Source organism: Labrus mixtus, chromosome 13 (assembly GCF_963584025.1).
Source record: "Labrus mixtus chromosome 13, fLabMix1.1, whole genome shotgun sequence".
NCBI lineage: Eukaryota > Metazoa > Chordata > Actinopteri > Labriformes > Labridae > Labrus > Labrus mixtus.
The window spans coordinates 9,395,926-9,417,044 of NC_083624.1; the positions used below are offsets into that span (position 1 = coordinate 9,395,926).

The following is a 21,119-nucleotide window of genomic DNA, read 5'->3' on the forward strand; positions in this document are numbered from 1 at the left end:
TCAGAGCATCGAGAGCAGGCTGAAGGTCGCCCTTCCTGAAGACCTCGGATCGTCTCTGATGGACGGCGTCGTGCTCTGTCATCTGGCCAATCATATCCGCCCGCGCTCAGTGGGCAGCATCCACGTCCCCTCGCCTGCAGTGGTACGTCTCAGACTCACCCTGAAGCCTGATTAACACTCATGATCCTCTGATTCATATGAAGTCTGACCGTCCTCAACTGTTCTACTTATTGTTGACTTAATGGAGTTTAGAAGTTAATATCATTTATTACACAACAGTGTTAAATACTTCATTCTGATTGGCCAACAATGCATATCAACAGTCTGATATTCCTTTACATTTCACCATTGTTAAGAATAATTCACTGTAACTAAGAAAAGCAGGCGGTTGCTAGGGACGCGTCTCTTCTCACAGACTCTGGAGGACTAACTGTAATCACATCAATCCGCAGAAAGAATAATTTGACGTCGGTCTGTTTACTTTGGGGGAAGAGAGAAAGGAGAGGATAGCAACGGGGAGGGAAGAAGTTATAAGACACAAAATCTGCAGGTTATGAAAGAGAAATCTACCAAACTGATGACGGGACATGATGTAACCACAAAACGTTTTATGGTGTGAGTCGCGATACAGACGTGTTTTAAATATGCTGAAGGGGTGAGAAAGTCACAGACTCTGTCATGATGAGGCTTAAAAAAATGCTTCTCTGATTCATGAGGATCTGTTCAATGTCATTTTATAACAGCTGGTTAGGTCATTTTGAGAAGGCTCCATAGTTACCGTTGCTATGGAAGTTAATCTTCCTGAAGATTCTAATGGACTCTTTGTTTAGTGGAATAAATAAAAAGTTTAGAGACATTTTCTCCTTCAGGATGAAGGGCGCTGAAGCGGAAGAGGCTGTAGAAGTTAACTAACCTTGTTATGAACGTGTCTGTGTGTCATCTTCTATTTTCAGCCCAAACTCAGCATGGCAAAGTGTCGGAGGAACGTGGAGAACTTTCTGGACGCCTGCAGGAAGATCGGCGTGCCAGAGGTAAGACAGTTCAACCTCCTCCTCTACCTCCTCTTCCTCCCTGTTGGTGACAACGTTAAGTGTCCTCTATGAACTGGAGGTGTTCTCATGGTTTTCCTTTTGTTCCAGAAATTCTAACGGTTACACGTTTGGATATTTTCTGAAAGGTTGAACATGTTTACTGGAGTTTTCAAACAGTGTCAGAACAGAGGATATTATCAATTTGATAACTGCATTTTAAATAGATGAATTAATTATTGCTAAATTTGACTCGGGTCATCTCTTGCCAATCAGTAAATAAGTTCTTTTAGTAAATAAGTTTTCTTCCTGCTTGAACACTTATCACCGTTACAGCAGGCAGTGACGTGACACACGGCTTAAAGACGAACCTTTATCACCTCAACGGAAAGAGTTAGCATCCAGAAAATTCAACACACAAGCAAAAAGAAGATTGAAGCTGAAAACACCTCCAGTTCATATCAGAGATATCACGCTCAAATCCAACAGTTAAAGTTTGACATGAAAATGTTTTTTTTGCTTCAGTTGATGAGATGTTTAAGGAACCTCGACAGCGTCCTGCAAAAACTCTGTTTACTTATTGAAAGGGGGAAAACGTTGAAGTTTATTTCACATGAGCAGTTACACTATCTCATGATTGACGTCTGTTTGTGACGAGGAAACTGAAGAGGAGGATTTTTGCAGGACACTGATGACGACACTGGACTGTAAAGCAGATCTGGGAGCACAGCTGATGATGACTCTGATGTTTGACAGCAGCAGTTTAAACCTTTTAGTCACCTGATAAAGAACGGATACCTGACATCGCTAAGCATGAAGCAGAACTGCTGAACGAAAGAGTTACCTTCACATTAACTTCAAGTAAAAACATTCAGAGTCTCTCAGCGTTCTCCCAGCTCTGGTTTCAGGTTTCTACCTGCCTCTTTTTTGTTCTCATTGCTTTAAACGGGTTTGTTAATGTCGACGTTTAACGCTGAATCATCATCATGGCTGCCTGTGGCTCCCTGCTTCCTCCATCATGACAGGAGTCGATAAAGACTGCAGTCTTAAACAGAGCTGCCCTGAGTGTGTGTTTAAGGTGTGTGTGTGTGTGTGTGTAACTGCACTGGAGTTGACTAAGCGTGCAGACTGGATGTGTAAAAGGTAGGGGTGTAAAACTGAAATGAACTGAGTTTGTAACTGATCTTAACGTTAAAAATCTGAGTGAGTCCTGAAACGGTGAAGACGCAACACCAACCGGTCGATTGGCCCGATTTAAACTGGTTTACTGAAGCTTGGTCGCTTGTCACTGTGCTCAGTGTCTTCAAGACTCTTTCGTTCAACCTTTTCATGAGACTACCATTAGCCTTAGGCTGCTAGCCAGTTAGCGCAAGTTAGCTCTCAGAGAGAAAATAATGACGTGTGCTAACTCAGCTGCATCGTACAGTTCTCGAGCCTCAGGAATGGAGTCATGTGGGCTTAAACCAGAAGAAGGAGGAGAAGTGTGTCCGTCTGAAGGCTTTGAAGAAAAGTGATTAAATACAACAGCAGCAAGACAAATCTCTAACTTGTTGAGCCAGCACAACTTGATGTGTGCTAGGATGCTAACATTAGCAAGCATTAGCACAAACAGACCAGAATATTAAACACTTCTTCCAACCTCAACTCGCCAAGGTTATGGCGTCTATCGTCCGGTTTGTGGCCAAAGCTCACACCCTTTAAGGTGTAGATGGGAGTGATGGCTTTCTTGCCATGGTCACACACACACAGCTCGTTCACACAGCGTATTTTTCCATCTCCTTCTACAGTTCATTTGTTTTTGATTTGTGCCTCTGGGGGAATTAATTTCTTTGTTTTAAGTGTAAAATGTACAGAAGAGCTCATATTTTTGTGAACCTTTGAAGTGAGACACCTGGACAGGTGTGTGTGTGATAAAGACATCAGATCATACACATAATGTCAGAATATTTGTTTGTAGCTTCGGTGTTATTATTGAACCTGCAGACTTTTTTGTTTTGGTGTAAATGAACCTCCATCTTTGCTGCTGTCTGTTGACTGTCTCTGGTCTCTGTGCTCATGTTGCTAACAACCTCAATGCTTCCCTGAAAACGCTTCAGCGAGCTAACAGCTTCCCTAAGCTAACATGCTAAAAAGCTTTGTCCAGCTAACGTGCTCGTAGCTTCTGTGCTAACGTTGCTGCACTGTTGGCTGACTGCACAGGCACCTGGCTCCTCCGTGGACTGCTCACTGGGAGGGATGGAGCTCACCTGTTCTCCATCCTCTCAGTAAGCATCCCTGATTGTTGCCATGGTAACCAACACCTACCTGCCTGCCTCCTCCTCCTCCTCACCCCGCTTCACCTCACCAGCTCTCACACTCTCTCCTCTGTGACCTTTGTGTCCATTGTTTTAATCTTCTGCCTTTTCTTTCTCTTTACTTTACGGCTGGATCGCACCACGATTTCCTCCTTCACCGACTCCTCCTCCTCCACCACCCCCTCTTCCTCCTCCTCCACCACCCCCTCTTCCTCCACCTCCTCTTCTTCCTCATTTCTCTCTTCTCCTCTCTTAACTCTCCATTGTTCATAAATTCTATTCTTCACGCTCCGTATTTATTTTTCTATTCCTTCATTTTCCTCTGGATTATTTCACACTGACCTTTTGTATTTCATCCAATCATCACATATCCTTCATCATCTCTACATCTTCTCTTCATCTTTGTTCTCATTTCCATGTGATTCTATTCTCCTCCATTTTTCAAATTTTGTTCATGTTCACATTTCTGTTCTCCTTTGTTTCATCATTATCTTGTTTTTATCCTCCAATCTTCTGAATCATTTTTTTACTTTAATTTTTTAACCCTACCTCCTCTCTCCCCGTCTCTCCCTTTCCCTTTCTCCTCTCCTTTATTTGATCTTTTACTCTTTCCTTCCTTTTGTCGCCCACTTTTTTTTTTCCTCCTTCCCTTATTCCCTTCTTGCTTGTGTCACCCCTTTCTCCTTTCCTTCTTTGACCCTCCTTTTCTCCTTCATTTAATCCCCCTATCTTCCTGATCTTCCTGGGGGCGGCAGTCCTCCCTCTGTTCGCCCTATGACATCATCCAGTGCCGCCTGCAGCCGGTCCACATCACAGTCCGGGCGCTGGTTGCCCGGGATACAACCTCAACGCACCGGAAACAGGAGGCGGCAATCTTGACCCCAAACCGTGCCCACCCTGCGGTGTCAGAGACTCCCTCATTGGTTTCTGTCACCACTCAAACCCCGCCCCCTGCATGGCAAATCTGGGACCTTATTAGCTCGAGCCTGCTTCACATCCTCTGCCTTGTTCTGCTCTTCTTGGCCTATAGTTGGAGCGAGCTCACGTAACAATGACAACAGACTCCTGTCAGTCAACTATCTGCCCCGCCCTCTTTCTGCACAGGCCACACCTCTTTCCTTTTTTTTTTTTGCTGCATTCAGGTCACATGGGAAAAATGATGCTCAAAGTAAACTCATTCTGTGAACGTCAGGGTTAGAGTAAATCAACAATTCTGACCAAATAAAATAATCTCATTCTAGTTATAACAGAATGTCCTTAAGCATCAGACAGTTTCTGGTGGGTCTCCGAACCAGGCTAAAAAAAACGTCAGAGAGACCCGTCCTTTTCTCAAGTCTGTGGATTAAAACTTCATGGAGAATCAGGTTGAAAGTTGCAGTGCGAGACAGCACTGTCTAAATAAAACAAATCTGTTGGCAATGTTTCAGTTTCAAGAATTGACAACATTCAGTATTTGTGCATTTTAGACTTTAGACAATCTGCTGGAGTTTGTCTGCAATTTAAATCATAGCTTACAGGCAACAGGTATTGATACTTTGCGATTTTGACTAGAATTGTCAAAGTTTTAAAAAAATCTGGTATTTTGACGACCCCATGTGACCACAATAAATCAAATTTTTTTCATCAAACCACAAATCAAACTATCACTTCATCCCATGTGATTTTCTCTTCCTGACGCCATTTTGAAAAGTATCAGCTCACAAACATGTCGGTGGTTTTGCAGTAAACAGACTGAAACTTGTCACAGAAGCAGGACGAGACGGAGCGGCAGGTTTTCTTAAAGTCTCTGATGTCTTATCAACATGCTGCTGAACAGCAGAGATAATCAGATGTGTGCAGGATTTACAAAGTCTTATTCCCTTCACCTGATTGAGCCGTGAAAACTCTTTGGTTCATTAAGGATACGAACACCATGATGGAAGAATGATGGCAGAATAAAAATGGTGGCCTTTCTCCTCCCTGACCAAAAAAATAATGGGATTGTGTTCAGACGTTTTATGGATTTTTATTTAGCATAAAGCTGATTTGTTTCTACTAACATGACTTTGCTTGATTGGTTACCTCCAATCTCCCAGCAGCCATTTGGAACCATAATGGAGGACTCATCAAAAACTTGGTTGTAGTCAGTTGACATTAATTCATCTATGGAAGATATGGGTTGTCACGATACCAGAACTTTAAACTTTGATATGATACTGGTAAAAATCAATGTATTGAAAGTATGTCAGGAGAGCACACCAAAACATATATTTATTTAATTTCCACTTGTTTTTAATGCCGCGGGTGTATTCGGGCAAATCCCTTCGAAGCCACTGAAGAAAGATTCTGTCCAAAACATCAACAAAAAAGTGAAGATTTAAAATGTTGATATGCTCTCCTGAAATACTTTTGATACATTTTTTTGGTTGAGGGATCCACACCCAGTTAAGTTACTGAGGGTGAGCACATTTTTTGGATTTTGTTATTTACGATATCAATACATCTTTAATACCACGGCAACAAAAATGTAAGCCCAATAGTGGGTACTTTTTAATTTCAATTCAATCCTGCACACTGTCTTAATTGCGCAAAAAAACATTGGCTTCTGTACGTAATTGTGCAAAAGAGTTTGCCTGCAATTTTCATTCCTCTCCTACGCACCTGTCTTATGAAGTAAGACTTTCAATCAATAAAATAAGAGATTATATTGCTTTAAAACACGCGGTATCAAAGAAGTATGGAACATTTTGACAACCTTAATGGACGCTAGCTTCATTGAAATGATGGTTAGCTTTCCAAGAAGCTAACAAGCTTAAAAATATCAGTCAGCAGACAGTTTACATGCTAAATATTAGGTTTATCTAGCTGTAAAGCTAACAGTTAACCTCAGAATGAATACAACTTTCTGTATTTTATAGACATGTCATATAGAAGTGATGAAGACCTCCAGAATAGCTCCAAATGGTTCGGCTGCAGCCCGTCTGTTTAAATGCTAACGAAAAGATGCTAAGTGAAGCTAACACAAAAAAGAAGATGATCACTTTAGCTACAAACGTGTTTAAATATAAAATTATTTCCTGCACATTTGTATAACCAGAGTTACTACAGCTGATAAGTTTTATTTTCATGGCTGTTCTCATAAGCACACGGTACCTGAATGAGAAAAGTTCAGCTGCTCACCGTTATAGAAATGCACTAATGGTTATATTTTGATATAAAAAGTTTTGACATGTTGTGACGAGCAAAAAGAGGCCGTGATGTAAAGTACTGACTTATTTAAATTAGAGATGTGTGTAATTACTAGTCGTCACCCTCGCTAGTCGGCTCCAGAATGAATAATCGATTAAAGGCATCCGGTTAATGGGCCTGCGCTCGCTCTACTACCCAGATGTAAACAAGCACAGTGAACGGATGGCATGTCGTAGGAGCATCACAGTTTGTCAGTATTTTGATCTAGGAAATAAAGATAAAGTTGTATGAAGACTGTCAGGTCAAACTAACATATCGACCAGAGTACAGGCATGTTTGTTAAGCTGCAAGGAGAACCAGAAGCTGGTGGTGCTAGCATGGCTAACGTTAGCCAAATAACATTGTTTACCCGCAGAGAAAAACTGATTACGCTTAATTTTGACTGTTCTCAGAGTGTTGTTTTTTTACCTTAAGACTAGTCTGTTAGTCTAACTTGGAATTTGCATTTAATCAGCTTTGAAAATAGTCTACTAAAAACTGTAATTTGGGTATGCTGTTTTCAAACTTAAAGCTACTGTGTGTTTTTTTTGGCTGGTTATGAGACTGACTGAAATTAATGCTGATGTCTCCATACGACCTAAAAAAAGGAATGAGATCATCAGCATACATTTTTTTTCTTCCTTTTAGTACATTGTAATGCCTGAAACCACTGCCAAAGGGGTAGGTGATGGATAAATACAGTCGCATACAGAAGGGGGCAGTATGCACGTAGTTTGCAAAATTGCCAATGAGCAGCAAAAAGCAGCCATGGCAACCACTCGAAGTCTTACTCCATCCTGCTAACTGTGGACCCTTTTTCCTACTTCCACATTCATCGTGCAGCTAAGAAAAAGAAATGGGCCCGTGCTGCACAGATATGACATTTTTTTAAAGCGACAGGAGCTGTTTAGAGTTACGTCATATAGTGGTCCACTTCCTTGTTTGAGCATGGTTGTGCTCCTGTGGATCCAGGGCCAGAGACCACCTCTTCAGGCGGACTTGGGCACAGTACCTGAGTTCAGTACGTTAGTCTTCACACTGATTAAATGAATCGGACTTTGGGGTTAAGTGTACTCAGATCCGGGCCCTGGTCCCTAGTGTGAAACCACACTTAGAAAGCAGGAGGAGATTTTATTTTAAAACATTGCCTATTTCTACCTGAACATGTTTCAGTAAAGTGTTAAGCAGTACAAGTCTCTCCACAGGGGGCGCCAAAATCAACACAAAGCAAAAGTTACTCACAGGAGCTTTAACAAAAATGTGAATTTAATTTGTATTCTTATTCTTTTTTTAATTTACATTGAATAACTGCATTGTATCCTGAAATGCAATGTGACTGTTTTTGGAGAAAATCTGAAGGGCTAAAGACACGCGATAAGGTTATGAAAATAAATAGATTTATTAGTCTTCTTCAGCTCGTAGACGGTTCAGGAAAATCACTCTGTTTGTAATCTTGAGAGGAACTAAAAACTGAGGAATGTGGATTTTTTTTTTCTCTGCCCACAACAGTTTCAAATAACGTAATTTGCCCGACCATGAGCAGCTGAAACAGAATGAACAGAGACGTCTTCTTTGGCACTCTGCCTTTAAATGACTGATGTTTTGAATGTGAATATTTAGGATGTTTTATTTGTATTCTTTGAGTTAACTCTGGCAGGACATGAGCTTTTGTTGTAACATTTCCCGCAGAGGTTTTTTCACTTTGTGCCGATGTGAATGTATGACGGGTTTAATTAATTAATTTATTATGACTTGTGTATGATCTCTGACAGCGTTAAAGACTGAGTTAATAAACTTTGGGATGCTGTCTCTTCTACGCTGTCCTTGTTTTAGTCAAAGGTCAACAGGACTGAACATCTAACTTGACCTGAAAATAAGAAATTCTTTAAAAGATGCTTCAACAGATTTTAATTTCATACAAAGAGGGGGATGACAAATATCAACTCCACTCTTCTATATGTCTGTTAGCATACACAGCAGAGCAGATGATTAGCATCCAGGCTGTAATATAGCCTTAGAAGAAGCCTGGATTGGAAACCAGGATTGGATTACCTGATCCATCCGATTATGAATCCTTTCTTGATTTTATTTTGAACAACTTGATTTTTAGATAAAATTTCATCTGATTGCTCTAATCCTGTTGGAGGACTTTTGGCCCAGAGGTTGCCACTTTTGAGTCATTACAGGTCACCCTTGCAAACGACACTCAATACAAATTAACACATTTCCAGTTCTATGTGTTTGATAATGTATGAAAATAAACCCAAATCTCTTCCAAACATGGATGTGGCTACTTCCTGGACACATCATGTATCTTTGAAGACCCAGTGTGTCAGGACAGATGTTTGAATAATCTTGAACAGCTGTATAATGAAATCAGGAGCTTCTCCTTAGTGGTTCGCACGAACACTATAAAAGCAGCATCATTCATTTCTGCATAAATTGAGATGAGACAGTCAGATCTTTATTTAGCTGCTTGAAGCACACGTTATGTTTCCACGCTCACCTGTGCCTCTCTTCTCTCTCCTCCCCCCTCTCAGGATAAACTGTGTCTCCCCCATCACATCCTGGAGGAGAAAGGTCTGGTGAAGGTCAGCGTCATGGTGCAGGCTCTGTTGGACAGGGGCTCCCCTCAGCACGCCTTCCTAACGTGAGCTACAGCGACGCACCGCCACGAGAAACAAACCCCACACATGGAGCGCCTCTGTGCTCACTCTGCAGCCCTCTCAGTGACACACTGTGTGACAAGATTTAAGGATGCAAAACGGTGTTAAGGGAACTCAAGCAGTCAGGACATTACTGATTCACAAATTAATCAGTTTTTATGAGTTTATTAACGAGTCAGGACGATGCTGAGCAGAATCTGATTGGTTCATTTCTCATCATCAATGTTTTTTTTATTACTTTCCAAAGGCCGTGAGTGAAAATTAACCTCATTACTTCAGCTTCACAAAAGAGACACAAACTGTCAGAGAAAGGAAACAAAACAGCCTGTTAGTTCAATCTTCAGTTTTGTCTTTCAGAAAGTCCTGAACCTGTTTGTGTCAAGATTCAGGGGAGTAATGGAGTGGCTGTGAGAGCAAACAAAAAAAGGCTCAAAGTCAGAAAATGTCACAAAAAGAAAGTTTTAAATATTTCAGATTTTAGTTTTGATTTAGTCTGAAAAATTATAAAAGCCGTACAAAACATGTTAGGACCAATTTTAAATCTGTTTATAAATCTATTTTTATTTGTGAAATGCCAATTTATTACAAACATTTTCTCAAAACACTTTATAAACTGAGCAGATGGAGACCATTGGTTCCCCACTTGGAGTCCGGGGCCCCCCAGAGGTGGCGCCAAAGATCTCTGCACATATTAGCTAAAATCATCAATCAATCTTTATTTGTATAGAGTCAATTCATAACAGAAGTTATCTCAAGACACTTTAAAAAAAGAGCAAGTAAAATACCTTACTCATTGATTTATTATCTGTAAAGAACCAATCATGAGCTCTAAATAACATTTAGCAAAGTTACAGTAGCGAGGAAACTTCCTTTAAAGGTCCCATATTCTGCAAAATCCACTTCACCATGTTTCTCTGACACTAATATGGGTCTCTAGTCTGTCTACAAACCCCCCAATGATGAGAAAAGTCCATCCTCTCCGTCTTCTGCCTGCTCCACTTTTCAGAAAATGTGTGGTCAAACAGGCCGTTTGGAGATTTTCCCTTCATGATATCATAAAGGGCAGTAACCCCGCGCCCAGGTGGGTGACACTCCCACAGCTGGGTGTTTGTTCTGCCCTCTGAGTCTGCCTTCTCACCGTAAACAACAGGACATGGACCGAGAAAGCCCAAACCGCTTTGGGGGTCAGACACAGCTCATTTACATTTAAAGGTACAGACACAGAAACAGCCTGTTCTGAGCAGGGCTGAAATAGAGGGGTTTATAGACATGATCAAATACAGGATCAGAGTGGACTTCACAGACATGTTTTAAGGAGCTCTGAGACTTATTTAAACTGGTTGAAGAGGAGGAGAATATGTGACCTTTAAGAGGCAGAAACCTCAGCCATATCGAAGTCTATAATTCTGGTATCAGTCTAAAGATCCAGTAGGTTTTGCTCCTCCCTGAAGCCTTGATATCCACAAACAGGTACAGGGACGCTTTAACATCAGTTCTGTGAGCGGCAGGTTGACATGTTTCTGTCATGCAGTCTTAATGATCAGTGATTTATCTACAGGTTAGAGATCTGCTCCTCCTGAGGCTGCAGCTCCAAACTTTCTGCACTGTGTGAGTAACATAAACCCAAATATGCATTCTGAACCTGGAGGGAGACTTTTCACACCATTTGTATTTAAACTTAAAAAAGGTATTTATAATATAAAGAGAAGCGGTTTGAGTTGTTGTAAACATTGAAAAAAAAAAAAGAATATCCCAAAAATATTTTTCTCTAATATATTTTAGGTATAACTGTGTCTGTTTTTTAAAGTTTTACTAAGACTGTGTGGAGCTCTCTGCACGCCCGACCCATGTCTGAGTCGGTTTTTGTCTCGACAGGTGTCCAGGTCTAAAGCTCTGTTTGCTCTTTTTTCTCACCTGGGATCTGTTGACGGGTTGTTTTTGTTGGGGTCTGGAGGTTTTTATGACTTTTTCAGTGTTCTTACTTCAGCAGTTTCTGCACACTTTGGTTGTTTCTTCAAGAGATTCAGTTTGTTATTGTGCCAAAACACAAGAGGTGTTAAAGGAGGATTTAGATATTTTTTTTTAAACTGGGACCAGTAGTTTTATGTTCTGGGGGTTTTTTCTCCGGTAGATTTCTTCATCCTGTGGCAGAGAATCAGGCTGTAATGTCTGCAACATAATCCTTCATGTCCAGTTTTTTTTTAAATAACAGAATGCTCCTTTAACTCACATCAGCCACAGATCAAAAAACACACTGAGCTTTACATTTTACACTCCACATCTTCTGCACAGCTGCTTTCTTTACATGTACATATTGTCCCCCATCAGCTTCCGCACTCCGAGACACTTGCTTGATATCAGAATTGTGTTTTAGATGTTTATATGCGAGGATGAGGAGGGTGCAGAGTCGGTGAGGAGGAGATCTTACACAGCTGCAGCTACGACAGCTCAGAAAACAAATATTCAAGCAGTTTAAACACTACGAGTTAAGGCAGCCTGCACTCTGTGTGTGTGTGTGTGTGTGTGTGTGTGTGTGTGTGTGTGTGTGTGTGTGTGTGTGTGTGTGTGTGTGTGTGTGTGTGTGTGTGTGTGTGTGTGTGTGTGTGTGTGTGTGTGTGTGTGTGTGTGTGTGTGTGTGTGTGTGTGTGTGTGTGTGTGTGTGTGTGTGTGTGTGTGTGTGTGTGTGTGTGTGTGTGTGTGTGTTAGAGCTGCAGCTGTGTGAGACTCTGTAACTCAGGGTGGATTTACTACACTGATGATGCTTCATACCACAACCTGCTACGTCAGCACTGTGTGTGCGTTAGAGAGTGTGTGTGTGTGTGTGTGTGTTTAAACCAAGATTTTAAAGGGGCAGTAAGTAATTATTATAACCTATTTAAATAAAGGTTAATTTGAACATAACTAAAGTGGTTTAAAAAACGACACTCCTAGAATTAAAAAGCAGTGTGCAGATATACAAATACACAAATGTTTCTAAATATTTAAAAACCTGAACAGTGTAGAACTTTCTGCGTAAACTTCTAAAAACGGTTTTGTTCAACATGTTCCTTAATCAAGTGACTTTGTGAGAAAACTTCCACAGCTTCAGTCAGTGGTTAAAGATTTTGGACGTTTTCTTTTATTGGTCATTTATGTGTCAAACACATTTCACGTGAACATTCAGATCTCTATTTCAAATGTTGCAGGTGTGATTATACGTCAAAGCCAGTAGAAATGAAATACTGACACAGGCACAAAGGTTATATCAAAGCACAAAGCAAAGTGAGTTATATAAAATATAATCTAGAAACATCTCATTGCAATAATATATTTGGAAAGTATATAAATATGTGCAATAGGAGATTTGTAACATTTTGATGTACTGCCCCTTTAAATCCAAAATAATGTCAGGTCAGGGATCACGTCGAGCTTCTACTGAAAGCCAAAATGAGACCACATGACGAGCGTGTTTGTGTGAATATTGTGTTTTAGTCTAAATAAAGATGCAGCTCAGTATCCAAAGTCTAAACTTAACGATTCAGGTTTCCTCTGATTGATCTGCAAGTTGCCAAAACAAACATGTCCTCTTGTGATTAAAGTTCATTTAAATGAGCTTTTATCCACTGTCTCAGATTCGAGTTGTCAAAGCTTCTGATACTTTTCTAAAATGCATTTATTTCATAGGACAGGTGCTAAGAGGAGGAAGGAGTCCTGCAAACTGTCTTCATTAGAACAACAACAGAAAACTTTGGCAATGTTCCCGTGCAAAAATCAGACAGTGTGCACGAGTTTGCACCTTTGTTATGAAATAAACGTGTTCATGTGCAAACTCCTTCACACTGTTTAAAATGAACAAAAACATTTGCAAGTTTTCGGTACCAAAATGCTTGCCTGCAATTTTTTATAAATGGTAAATGGACTTGAGCTTATATATTTATTTTCTCGTCTTCTGACTACTCAGAGCGCTTTTACACCGCAGGTCACACCTACACATTCACACACTGATGGTAGAGGCTGCTATGTAAAGAGACCATCAGAATATTAACTAATCCATTCATACACCTGTTGGCGGCTGTGGCTCAGTTGGAAGGTCGAGGGTTCAATCCCCAGCTCCTGCAGCCACAAGACACTCAACCCCAAGTTGCTCCCGCTGCCTCTTCGGTGGCGTATGAATGTTTTTTGCCCAAGGATGAATCGGAGGGGGTTCGATCCCAAGCTCCTGCCTACACATCGGGCATGTGTCTGCAGGAGCTGGGGATCAAACCCCTGATTCCTGTTGAGGGACGACCGACTCTACCGCTGAGCCACATTTCTTATGAAATAAACGTGTATACAAACATTTTTGGACCAAAACCTAACCAATGTTTTTGTGCAATTTAGACAGTGTGAAGGAGTTTGTCTGCAGTTTTTAGTACAAGAAATAACCCGATACAGGATGCCTGTAGGACTTCTATTTTTGTTGCCGTGGTGATGAACAGATGTCGATGTAGTTTGATATTTTTAGCGACGTATTCAAAGTTTAACAATCTGGAATCATGACGACAGATCTTTATCACAAAGGTTTCCTGCAGTGGAATAATGTTTTTAAAAAAAAGCAGTGATGAGTTCATGTGTTTATTCCTTCATGTGATGTTGTTTAAAACTCATCAGCTCTTGAGTGATGTCACACATGAATCCACACTTTGTGATTTAAAAGTAGAGCAGTAAATGATGTTTCTCACATTCCTGATTTTTAGTTCTAATGATGAAATCTGAACGCCTGCTGAAATGATGAGTACCGTGATGATGTCAGGGATTTGTAGATAATGTAGCTGCAGGATAAATTACAGGGAGTCTCTGATCTGTCTCAACACTTCTTCACTCCTCGTGTTTTTCTTCTATTCTCGTTTGTGTTTTTTGGGAAAAGCAATAAAAAACGTGAGCGACTGCTTCCCGACACAATCTGCACTTTAATATTTATATCTTTGTTTTGGCAACTGAGAATTTCTAAAAAAAAAAAATCCCTTTTAATCTGAGAGAACGGTTTTAAAATGTGACGCTGATGTAAATGTGTAAATGTGATGGAACGAAGCAGTGGTGTTGTTTTTTTTTTTAAACGTCTCATCCTTTGTAAAAAGAATCTCGGTGTACTCACATTTTGTACTTTTCTGACGGCGAGGACATTTATTTTTGATGTGACTTCTTTTCAGGTTTGTTAATAGAAAACCTTTTTGTAACTCTTTGTGGAACCTTTTTGTGTAAGTTGTTGTACAGCAGCTTAAATTGAAATGCATGAAATGTCCCTTTAATGTCGCCTTAACTGCTGTGAATACTGTAAATATGCACTGTGTATTTCTCACCACTTTATCAGTAAAGACTGTTCAAACACAAACGCACCTTCGCTTCATTGTTTGTTTTACTACATGAACACAGGGAGATACTTTATTTCTCTTTCAAGGAAGAATGTGCGACTTTTTGATCCAGTAGATGTCGCTCTTTAGCACCAGCATGAAACCAAACCAAACGGCTGATTTTAGAAACAGATTACATTTTTCTAGTTTCCCAACAGTATCTGATGGACAGTGTAGTTCTCCAACATCGAAAACAGGAACAAGAAATATACAGAATGTCATCAAATGCCCTCAAAGGGATTCATCTCTCAACAGAGCAGCGTTTGTTTGCGGCAATTAATCATTGACATGTTGTTTTGAAAGTTGCCTGTACACCTGTAACAAACACAAACACAGGTAAGTCCCAAGAGACTCTCTCAGAATAATACTTAGCAGCTAATTTAATGGCGGCGTGCTGAACCTCTGAAGACGGCAGGTTCACACCTGCATGGATCAGCGTCAGGTGATGATCTCATCAAAGGTGTGAAGAAAAACAAGCCAGAGCAAACAGCGCTCATCAACACATGATGCAATCGTTGTTGAGCATTGATCGTTTTCCTTCCTGTTGGGATGGAATCTGAGCTGATGAGATTTTGGCGCAGAGCTCCTGTGGTACCAATATACCACAGAAAGACTGTGGAGTTCAGCCATGACCTATTGACATAAAGCCAATCCTTTATTGACATGAACATATTTATTTCTAAGTCTGACCTATGTTTGAATAACAACTGAAGGACCAGTTCATTGCAATCAGCTTTTGCTTGGCATAGAAATGTTGGGTCACAGAGCGGGTTAACTCTACCATAGCCCGGTTTAATTCCTCTCTCATACAGCTTCTGTTTAAATGGACTGGGTTTAGGCAGAACCATTTGGTTGTATGCAGGGTGCATGGCAAGTTGCTGGAAGCTCCTAAAATACCATTAAGGCCCTGACACACCAAGCAGACGGCAAAGAACTAGTGTCGACGAATGCCGCCTCATGTCGCCTTTTGTTTTGGCCAAAACGTTCCACTAGAACACCACAAGGACTCCAGCCGACCGCCAACCACCACGTACATTCTGCGCATGCCTGAGAGGAAATAACTCTCCATGCCAGCAGGCGGCGGTAGTCCGTTGTTATGATACGAGAAGACCATTTTCACACCGCTGCTCGGCAATCTTGACCCTTTACTTCTATCAAAAGAGACATTTTTTGCTCGCACCTCCGCCAAACAATCTCCCCAGAAAAACTTGAAATATATGGATAGTTCAGAGTACCTGAATTATCTGTCATCTCACCTGCTGTTATCAGGGTCAGGCAGAGCGGAGTGAGTGAGTGAGTGAGCATGCCCATATAGCCGACCAAGGTCATTTCCTAGAGCAGCACTGTGGTAAGAGCGGCAAAAAGTGGACCAGGTCTGCTATGAGGAAAATTGCTTAACCAATTGTAATTCTTCCCACACTGTAAATACTAGGACATGACGCAGATTTACGAGGACGAAATATTAAAGGAGCGATATGTAACTCTGACACCTAGTGTTTAAAATGGGTACTGCAGTCCAAATTCATATAACATCAGAGAGGGCTGTTTCCCCCTGCTCCTCCTTAGAGTCGATGTGCACCAGGTTGCCATGTGATGGACACTGAAGCTTCAGTGTTTAGCCAGCTCTGCATCGGTCTGTAAACCTTTCTGTGTTCAAACCTCTCTGCCTTTTTTTCGAAGCATTTCCAATATTTATATCTGTGTTGAGGTCATTAGGCTTCTTGTCACAAAGTCAGCATTTACGGCTGAAATGAAGAATGCATAGAATCCGGTCCTGCTTTGAGCTGTAAATCAGTACTCATGACCGTCAAGAGGATGTAGCTCGTACAACATAAAAAGGTTACAATCTGGATGCAGAGGCGCTGCTTGTCAACAGGCAATGCAGGCAACTGCTCGGGGCCCCAGGCCAGTGGGGGACCCCCGAGGGCTGAAAGACGTTGAGCCAGAGCAGTGGTTAAAAATGGGCAAATTTTGCAATGACTGTAGGAAACCTCTCTAAGGGGGGCCCCATCTGACAGCACTCCCTCGCCATGCCCCGCAGAGCATCGCATGCATTATTCCTGTTAAAACCAAAGTTTGTCAGTGAAAGTAACCGAAGGACAATGAAGAGGAATTATCTGTGTGGGAGGGAAAAAAGAAAGTGGAAAAAAAGAGTAAGATGAGTAAGTGTTGGGACACTGGGGGAAATAATTCGGATGAACGTTGTTTGCAGGGGCCCCCAATTAATTTTTGCTTAGGGCCCCGACAGACCTTAGAATCTCCACTGTCTGGGTGTCACTCCAGTTCTGTGCAAACCCGAAGAGCCTTACAAACAATGTTAGCAGCAATAATCACTTGATCAGTCCAAATATTGCTTATTGCATGGACATTAAGGTATTTAAATTACCAACACAGTGATGTCATACTGTGTTACCACAAAGATGAGCAAGGACCAAGAGTAGAGAAAACCAGAGTAGAGAAAGGACAGAGACAGGGTGAGGATGTGATATGCAGAGTAGGGGGGGCGGGGCATAGGAGGTCAGACCCAGAGAGAAACTGGGTGGAATCACGAGAATACAAGAGATGGGGGAATCTGATATATGTGCTCAGCTCTGTCCAGAAAGCTGCCAGAGCTGCAGCTGTCTGCAGAAGATGATGGAGGTAGAGGTTGAAGCAGAGCTCTGCTTTCCTCAACTCCTCAACACCTCCTGCACTAAGCCCACGACGACTTGGCCAGAAGCACTGATCCTCCACATCGTGCTGTGCTCCATCTCCCTGCTCACCGTGGCTCTCAACCTGCTCGTCATCATCTCAGTCTCTCATTTCAGGCACAGAGTTATTTTTCGGATCCTCTTCACGCTGATTGTTTATAAAATGTCAAAAGTTGCTTCTGTACTTTCTCATTCCAAATCCTACAGCACAGTTTTGCACTTTGTTTTTTTTGTAATGATGCTCATTTTGTCAGAGATGTAGACTTTGTTGTTTTAATGTTGCTCTTCTTTTCCTCTCAAGGCAGCTCCACACTCCCACCAACATCCTCCTCCTCTCTCTGGCCGTGTCAGATCTCCTCGTGGGCCTCCTGCTGATGCCTGTTGAAATCCTCCTAAGTGCCTCCTGCTGGTTTTTCGGTGACCTCATATGTACCCTGTACAGTTATGTGTCCTTCATCATCACCTCCGCCTCGATAGGAGACATGGTTCTCATATCTGTCGACCGCTACGTTGCTATCTGTGACCCTCTGCGCTACACCAGCAGAATCACAGAGAGGAGAGTGCAGCTCTGTGTTTGTCTGTGCTGGCTCTGCTCTGTTATTTACAACGCTCTCTTTTTAAAGGACGATCTCAGTCAACCGGGCAGGTATAATTCCTGTTCCGGGGAATGTGTGATTTTTTTAAGCTTCATCGCGGGCACAGTCGATCTTGTATTGTCGTTTATAGCTCCCATCTCTGCCATCATTTTCCTGTACATGAGAGTGTTTGTTGTGGCGGTGTCTCAGGCTCGAGCCATGCGCTCTCATGTTACAGCCGTCTCCCTCCAGCTCTCACTCGCTCACCCTGTGAACAAATCGGAGCTGAAAGCAGCCCGGACTCTCGGTGTTCTTGTCGTAGTGTTTCTAATTTGTTTCTGTCCATACTACAGCTTGTCTCTTGCAGGGGAAAGTGTGCTCAGTGATGCATTTTCATCATTTGTGGTGTTCCTGTTCTACTTTAACTCTTGCCTGAACCCTTTGATATATGCCTTGTTTTACCCCTGGTTTAGAAAAGCAGTGAAACTCATTGTGACTCTGCAGATCCTGCAGCCTGGCTCCCGTGAGGCCAAAATGCTGTAGAGAGGCTGAGGAGTTGCTGAAGGATGAGATGTGATAATAGAGATTGTTTCTGAATTTTAAATCCAACAACTGGATGTGAAATTCTTCTTTTGTTTTTCTGTCTGAAGTACAAAATGAGAAATCTGTACGTCTATTTCTGCTGCTGTGAGGACAGCCGTCAATGTTGTGCTCTACCTCTGGTCACTTCCTGTCAGCACCTGTGTGTCCAATCAGACTCAAAACTGATCGTTTTCACTTACTGACATCGTTTCCTCCTCTCTAGATCCTTGCTTGTGTTGTACTTACTCTCTGATGTACGTCGCTTTGGATAAAAGCGCCTGCTAAGTGAATAGAGTTGTAGATTTGACTGAAGTGTTTGGTTGTCAGGATACTCAAAATGTTTAAACTTTGATTCCATACTTGTACAAACCAAACAATATTGATACCCAGGCTCCAAAAAGAGAAGTCCAAGGCGCTCGTTTCTTCTTTTCAATTCTCAAAAATTGCAAGCAAACCAAAAAGTTGTCAATGTATTTGTGTAATTTTGTCAGTGTGCAGAAGAAATTCATTCCTCTCCTGTGTCCCAGTTTGATAAAATAGATGTTGTTTTTATAAGCTTTGGTGCTTTTTGATCATATCGATCATCAATATTGTATCATTTATAACGTTTGGTGTATCTGAATGTTCATTTTGATGATGTGCTTGATGAAATGATTCTCATTGTCATCACTTTATCGCGGCATGAGGGGGGTAACTTGTCTAATTTCTTCTTCCCTGATTAAGTCAAAGCCAAACAATCGTCTGGGGAAATCCTTGTCGACTTTACGACACATATTAAACCCTCATTTTAAGAAATTTTAAGCATTTCCTGATGAAATTGAACTCAGACAATACCTCAGACTGTCCTGTTTTGAATCATGACTCCGTTTAGAAGATACTCAGAGGAAAGAACTGTTACATGTCATCTTTCAATCAGAGAAAGATTCTTGTTGATTAAATCACAATGACTGTTTTGATGCTGCAGAGAGAAACTATCTCTTAATGATTGTCCTTCTATCTCGTTTTTAATCATGACGTACTTTCTGAGATATACTCTGGGAAAGAAACTCTTAAATATGAACTGTTTATTTCCTGTTCTTGATCTGTGTTTGGAGGATTTACTGAGAACAGAACTCTTGAATATCGTCTTTTTTAAATAAGATTATTGTTGTGTGATGATGGACTAAGACAACGACAAAGTCCGCCTACTTTCACCTGAAGAATAAATCAAGAATTAGAGGACTTTTGTCCCAGCAGGATGTTGAAAAACGTGTCCATACTTTTATCTTCAGTCGTCTTGATTACTGTAGCAGAGTCTTCACAGGTCTGTCTAAAACATCAGTCAGAAACCTGCAGCTGATCCAGAACACTGCTGTGTCCTCACCAAGACCAAGAAAGGGGATCACATCAGTCCAGTTGTGAGGTCTTTACACAAACTGTTGGAAGATTTATGTTGCTGCTCTGAGCCTAAAAATAATAAATTCTAAAGATGAAGACAGTTGCTTTATCTTTTCGGTTATTGTGATTATAAATGAACTATTTCATTGTTTTTTAAGCTCTCTGTGTTAGGACAGCTTCAAGTGAACAAGATGAATAAACTAAAATTGCTTCCCTCAATAACTACTTTGTCCTCTGATATTGTCCAACTCAGACCCACTGAAGTGTTTTCAAAGTGTCCACTGATGGATGAGAAAAAGTTCAGAGTAAAACAAATCCTGCCATCTGCTGGTACGACACCATCAACACATCGGCCCTCACTAACTGCAAGCTAAAAATATAGATTTTAGAGACTCTGCAGGTTTCACAATGTGGTGCCCAACAGCATTTTGGGGGGGTTTTGCTGAAATGCCAAACTGTCTAAGTCTCACAAATACATTGACAAACTTTCAGTAAAGATTTTAGTCCTTTTTGATACCATCAGCATGTCTCGATAACAGAGTGTGAAAAGGTAATTTCCCCTCAAGAGATTAATAAAGTACATCATCTTCTTCTTCTTCTTTGACAAATACTACAAAGATCTACACTGCGATTTCTTAAAAGACTTCCATCAACAGACGGAGAGAATCAAACACAGGTGGAGACAGTTGTCATTTTACTTCCTTTTGAATAATTAATAAATATTTGGTTGAATTAATTCTCCATTTGCACTTTCAACTTAATAATAATTACAACAGAGTAAGCAGTGAGGGATCTGTGCTGTAAAAGTCAAGAGACCCTCTGACACGTGTCACTGTTTCAACCGCCTGACAAACAGAATATTCACCTTCTTTTAACTGAGACATTGGGAGGATTATTCAGAGTTTAACTGAACTCTCTGCATGCTCTGTTATTTATGAAACACTCTGCAGACCTGCCACTAGATGGCGCTGCTGGCTTTGTTTTCCCATCACAGACATTCACAAGCAGCTGAGATGAAACAAAAGAAGTATGAAAATGAGATCTAATTAATCTTTATCTCACATACCAATAAGACATTATTATATGCTGTCCAAGAGTTCAATTTGACATGAACTTATCTGCACGTTTTTGAAACTAAAGCAGGGGAAAGGTCTTGTTTTTGTTGGCGTTGTGACAAATATCAGCTGCTGTATAGTTCCCACTCCACCACTAGAGGTCTCTGTTTGCCTCTCTGCACAGTGCTGCACGTGCGCACCTATCTGAATGTACTGTATTCTCTTGTTTGTTTAGTTTGCTCATGCCTGTTTTCTCTGTAAGTGCTGGGACAGAGT

The 21,119-nt window shown here is 41.1% G+C and overlaps 1 protein-coding gene and 1 pseudogene across 4 annotated transcripts in view; both read left to right on the top strand.

The window, feature by feature from the left end:
* lrch1 (leucine-rich repeats and calponin homology (CH) domain containing 1) overlaps positions 1 to 14,545 on the top strand; it is a 70,473-nt gene extending 55,928 nt beyond the window's left edge. For 2 of the 4 annotated variants that reach the window (XM_061053573.1, XM_061053574.1), the window contains 3 exons: positions 5 to 142; positions 954 to 1,031; positions 9,070 to 14,545. In XM_061053573.1, coding sequence (XP_060909556.1) covers positions 5 to 142; positions 954 to 1,031; positions 9,070 to 9,183 — 330 coding nt within the window. In that variant the 3' untranslated portion in view covers positions 9,184 to 14,545. Of the gene's footprint in view, positions 1 to 4; positions 143 to 953; positions 1,032 to 4,077; positions 8,549 to 9,069 lie in introns of those variants that run through there. The other 2 variants (XM_061053571.1, XM_061053572.1) reach the window with 1 other exon arrangement.
* A 2,400-nt stretch (positions 14,546 to 16,945) lies between these two features.
* LOC132987555 (trace amine-associated receptor 13c-like) lies at positions 16,946 to 18,906 on the top strand (annotated as a pseudogene).
* Positions 18,907 to 21,119: the final 2,213 nt, after the last annotated feature.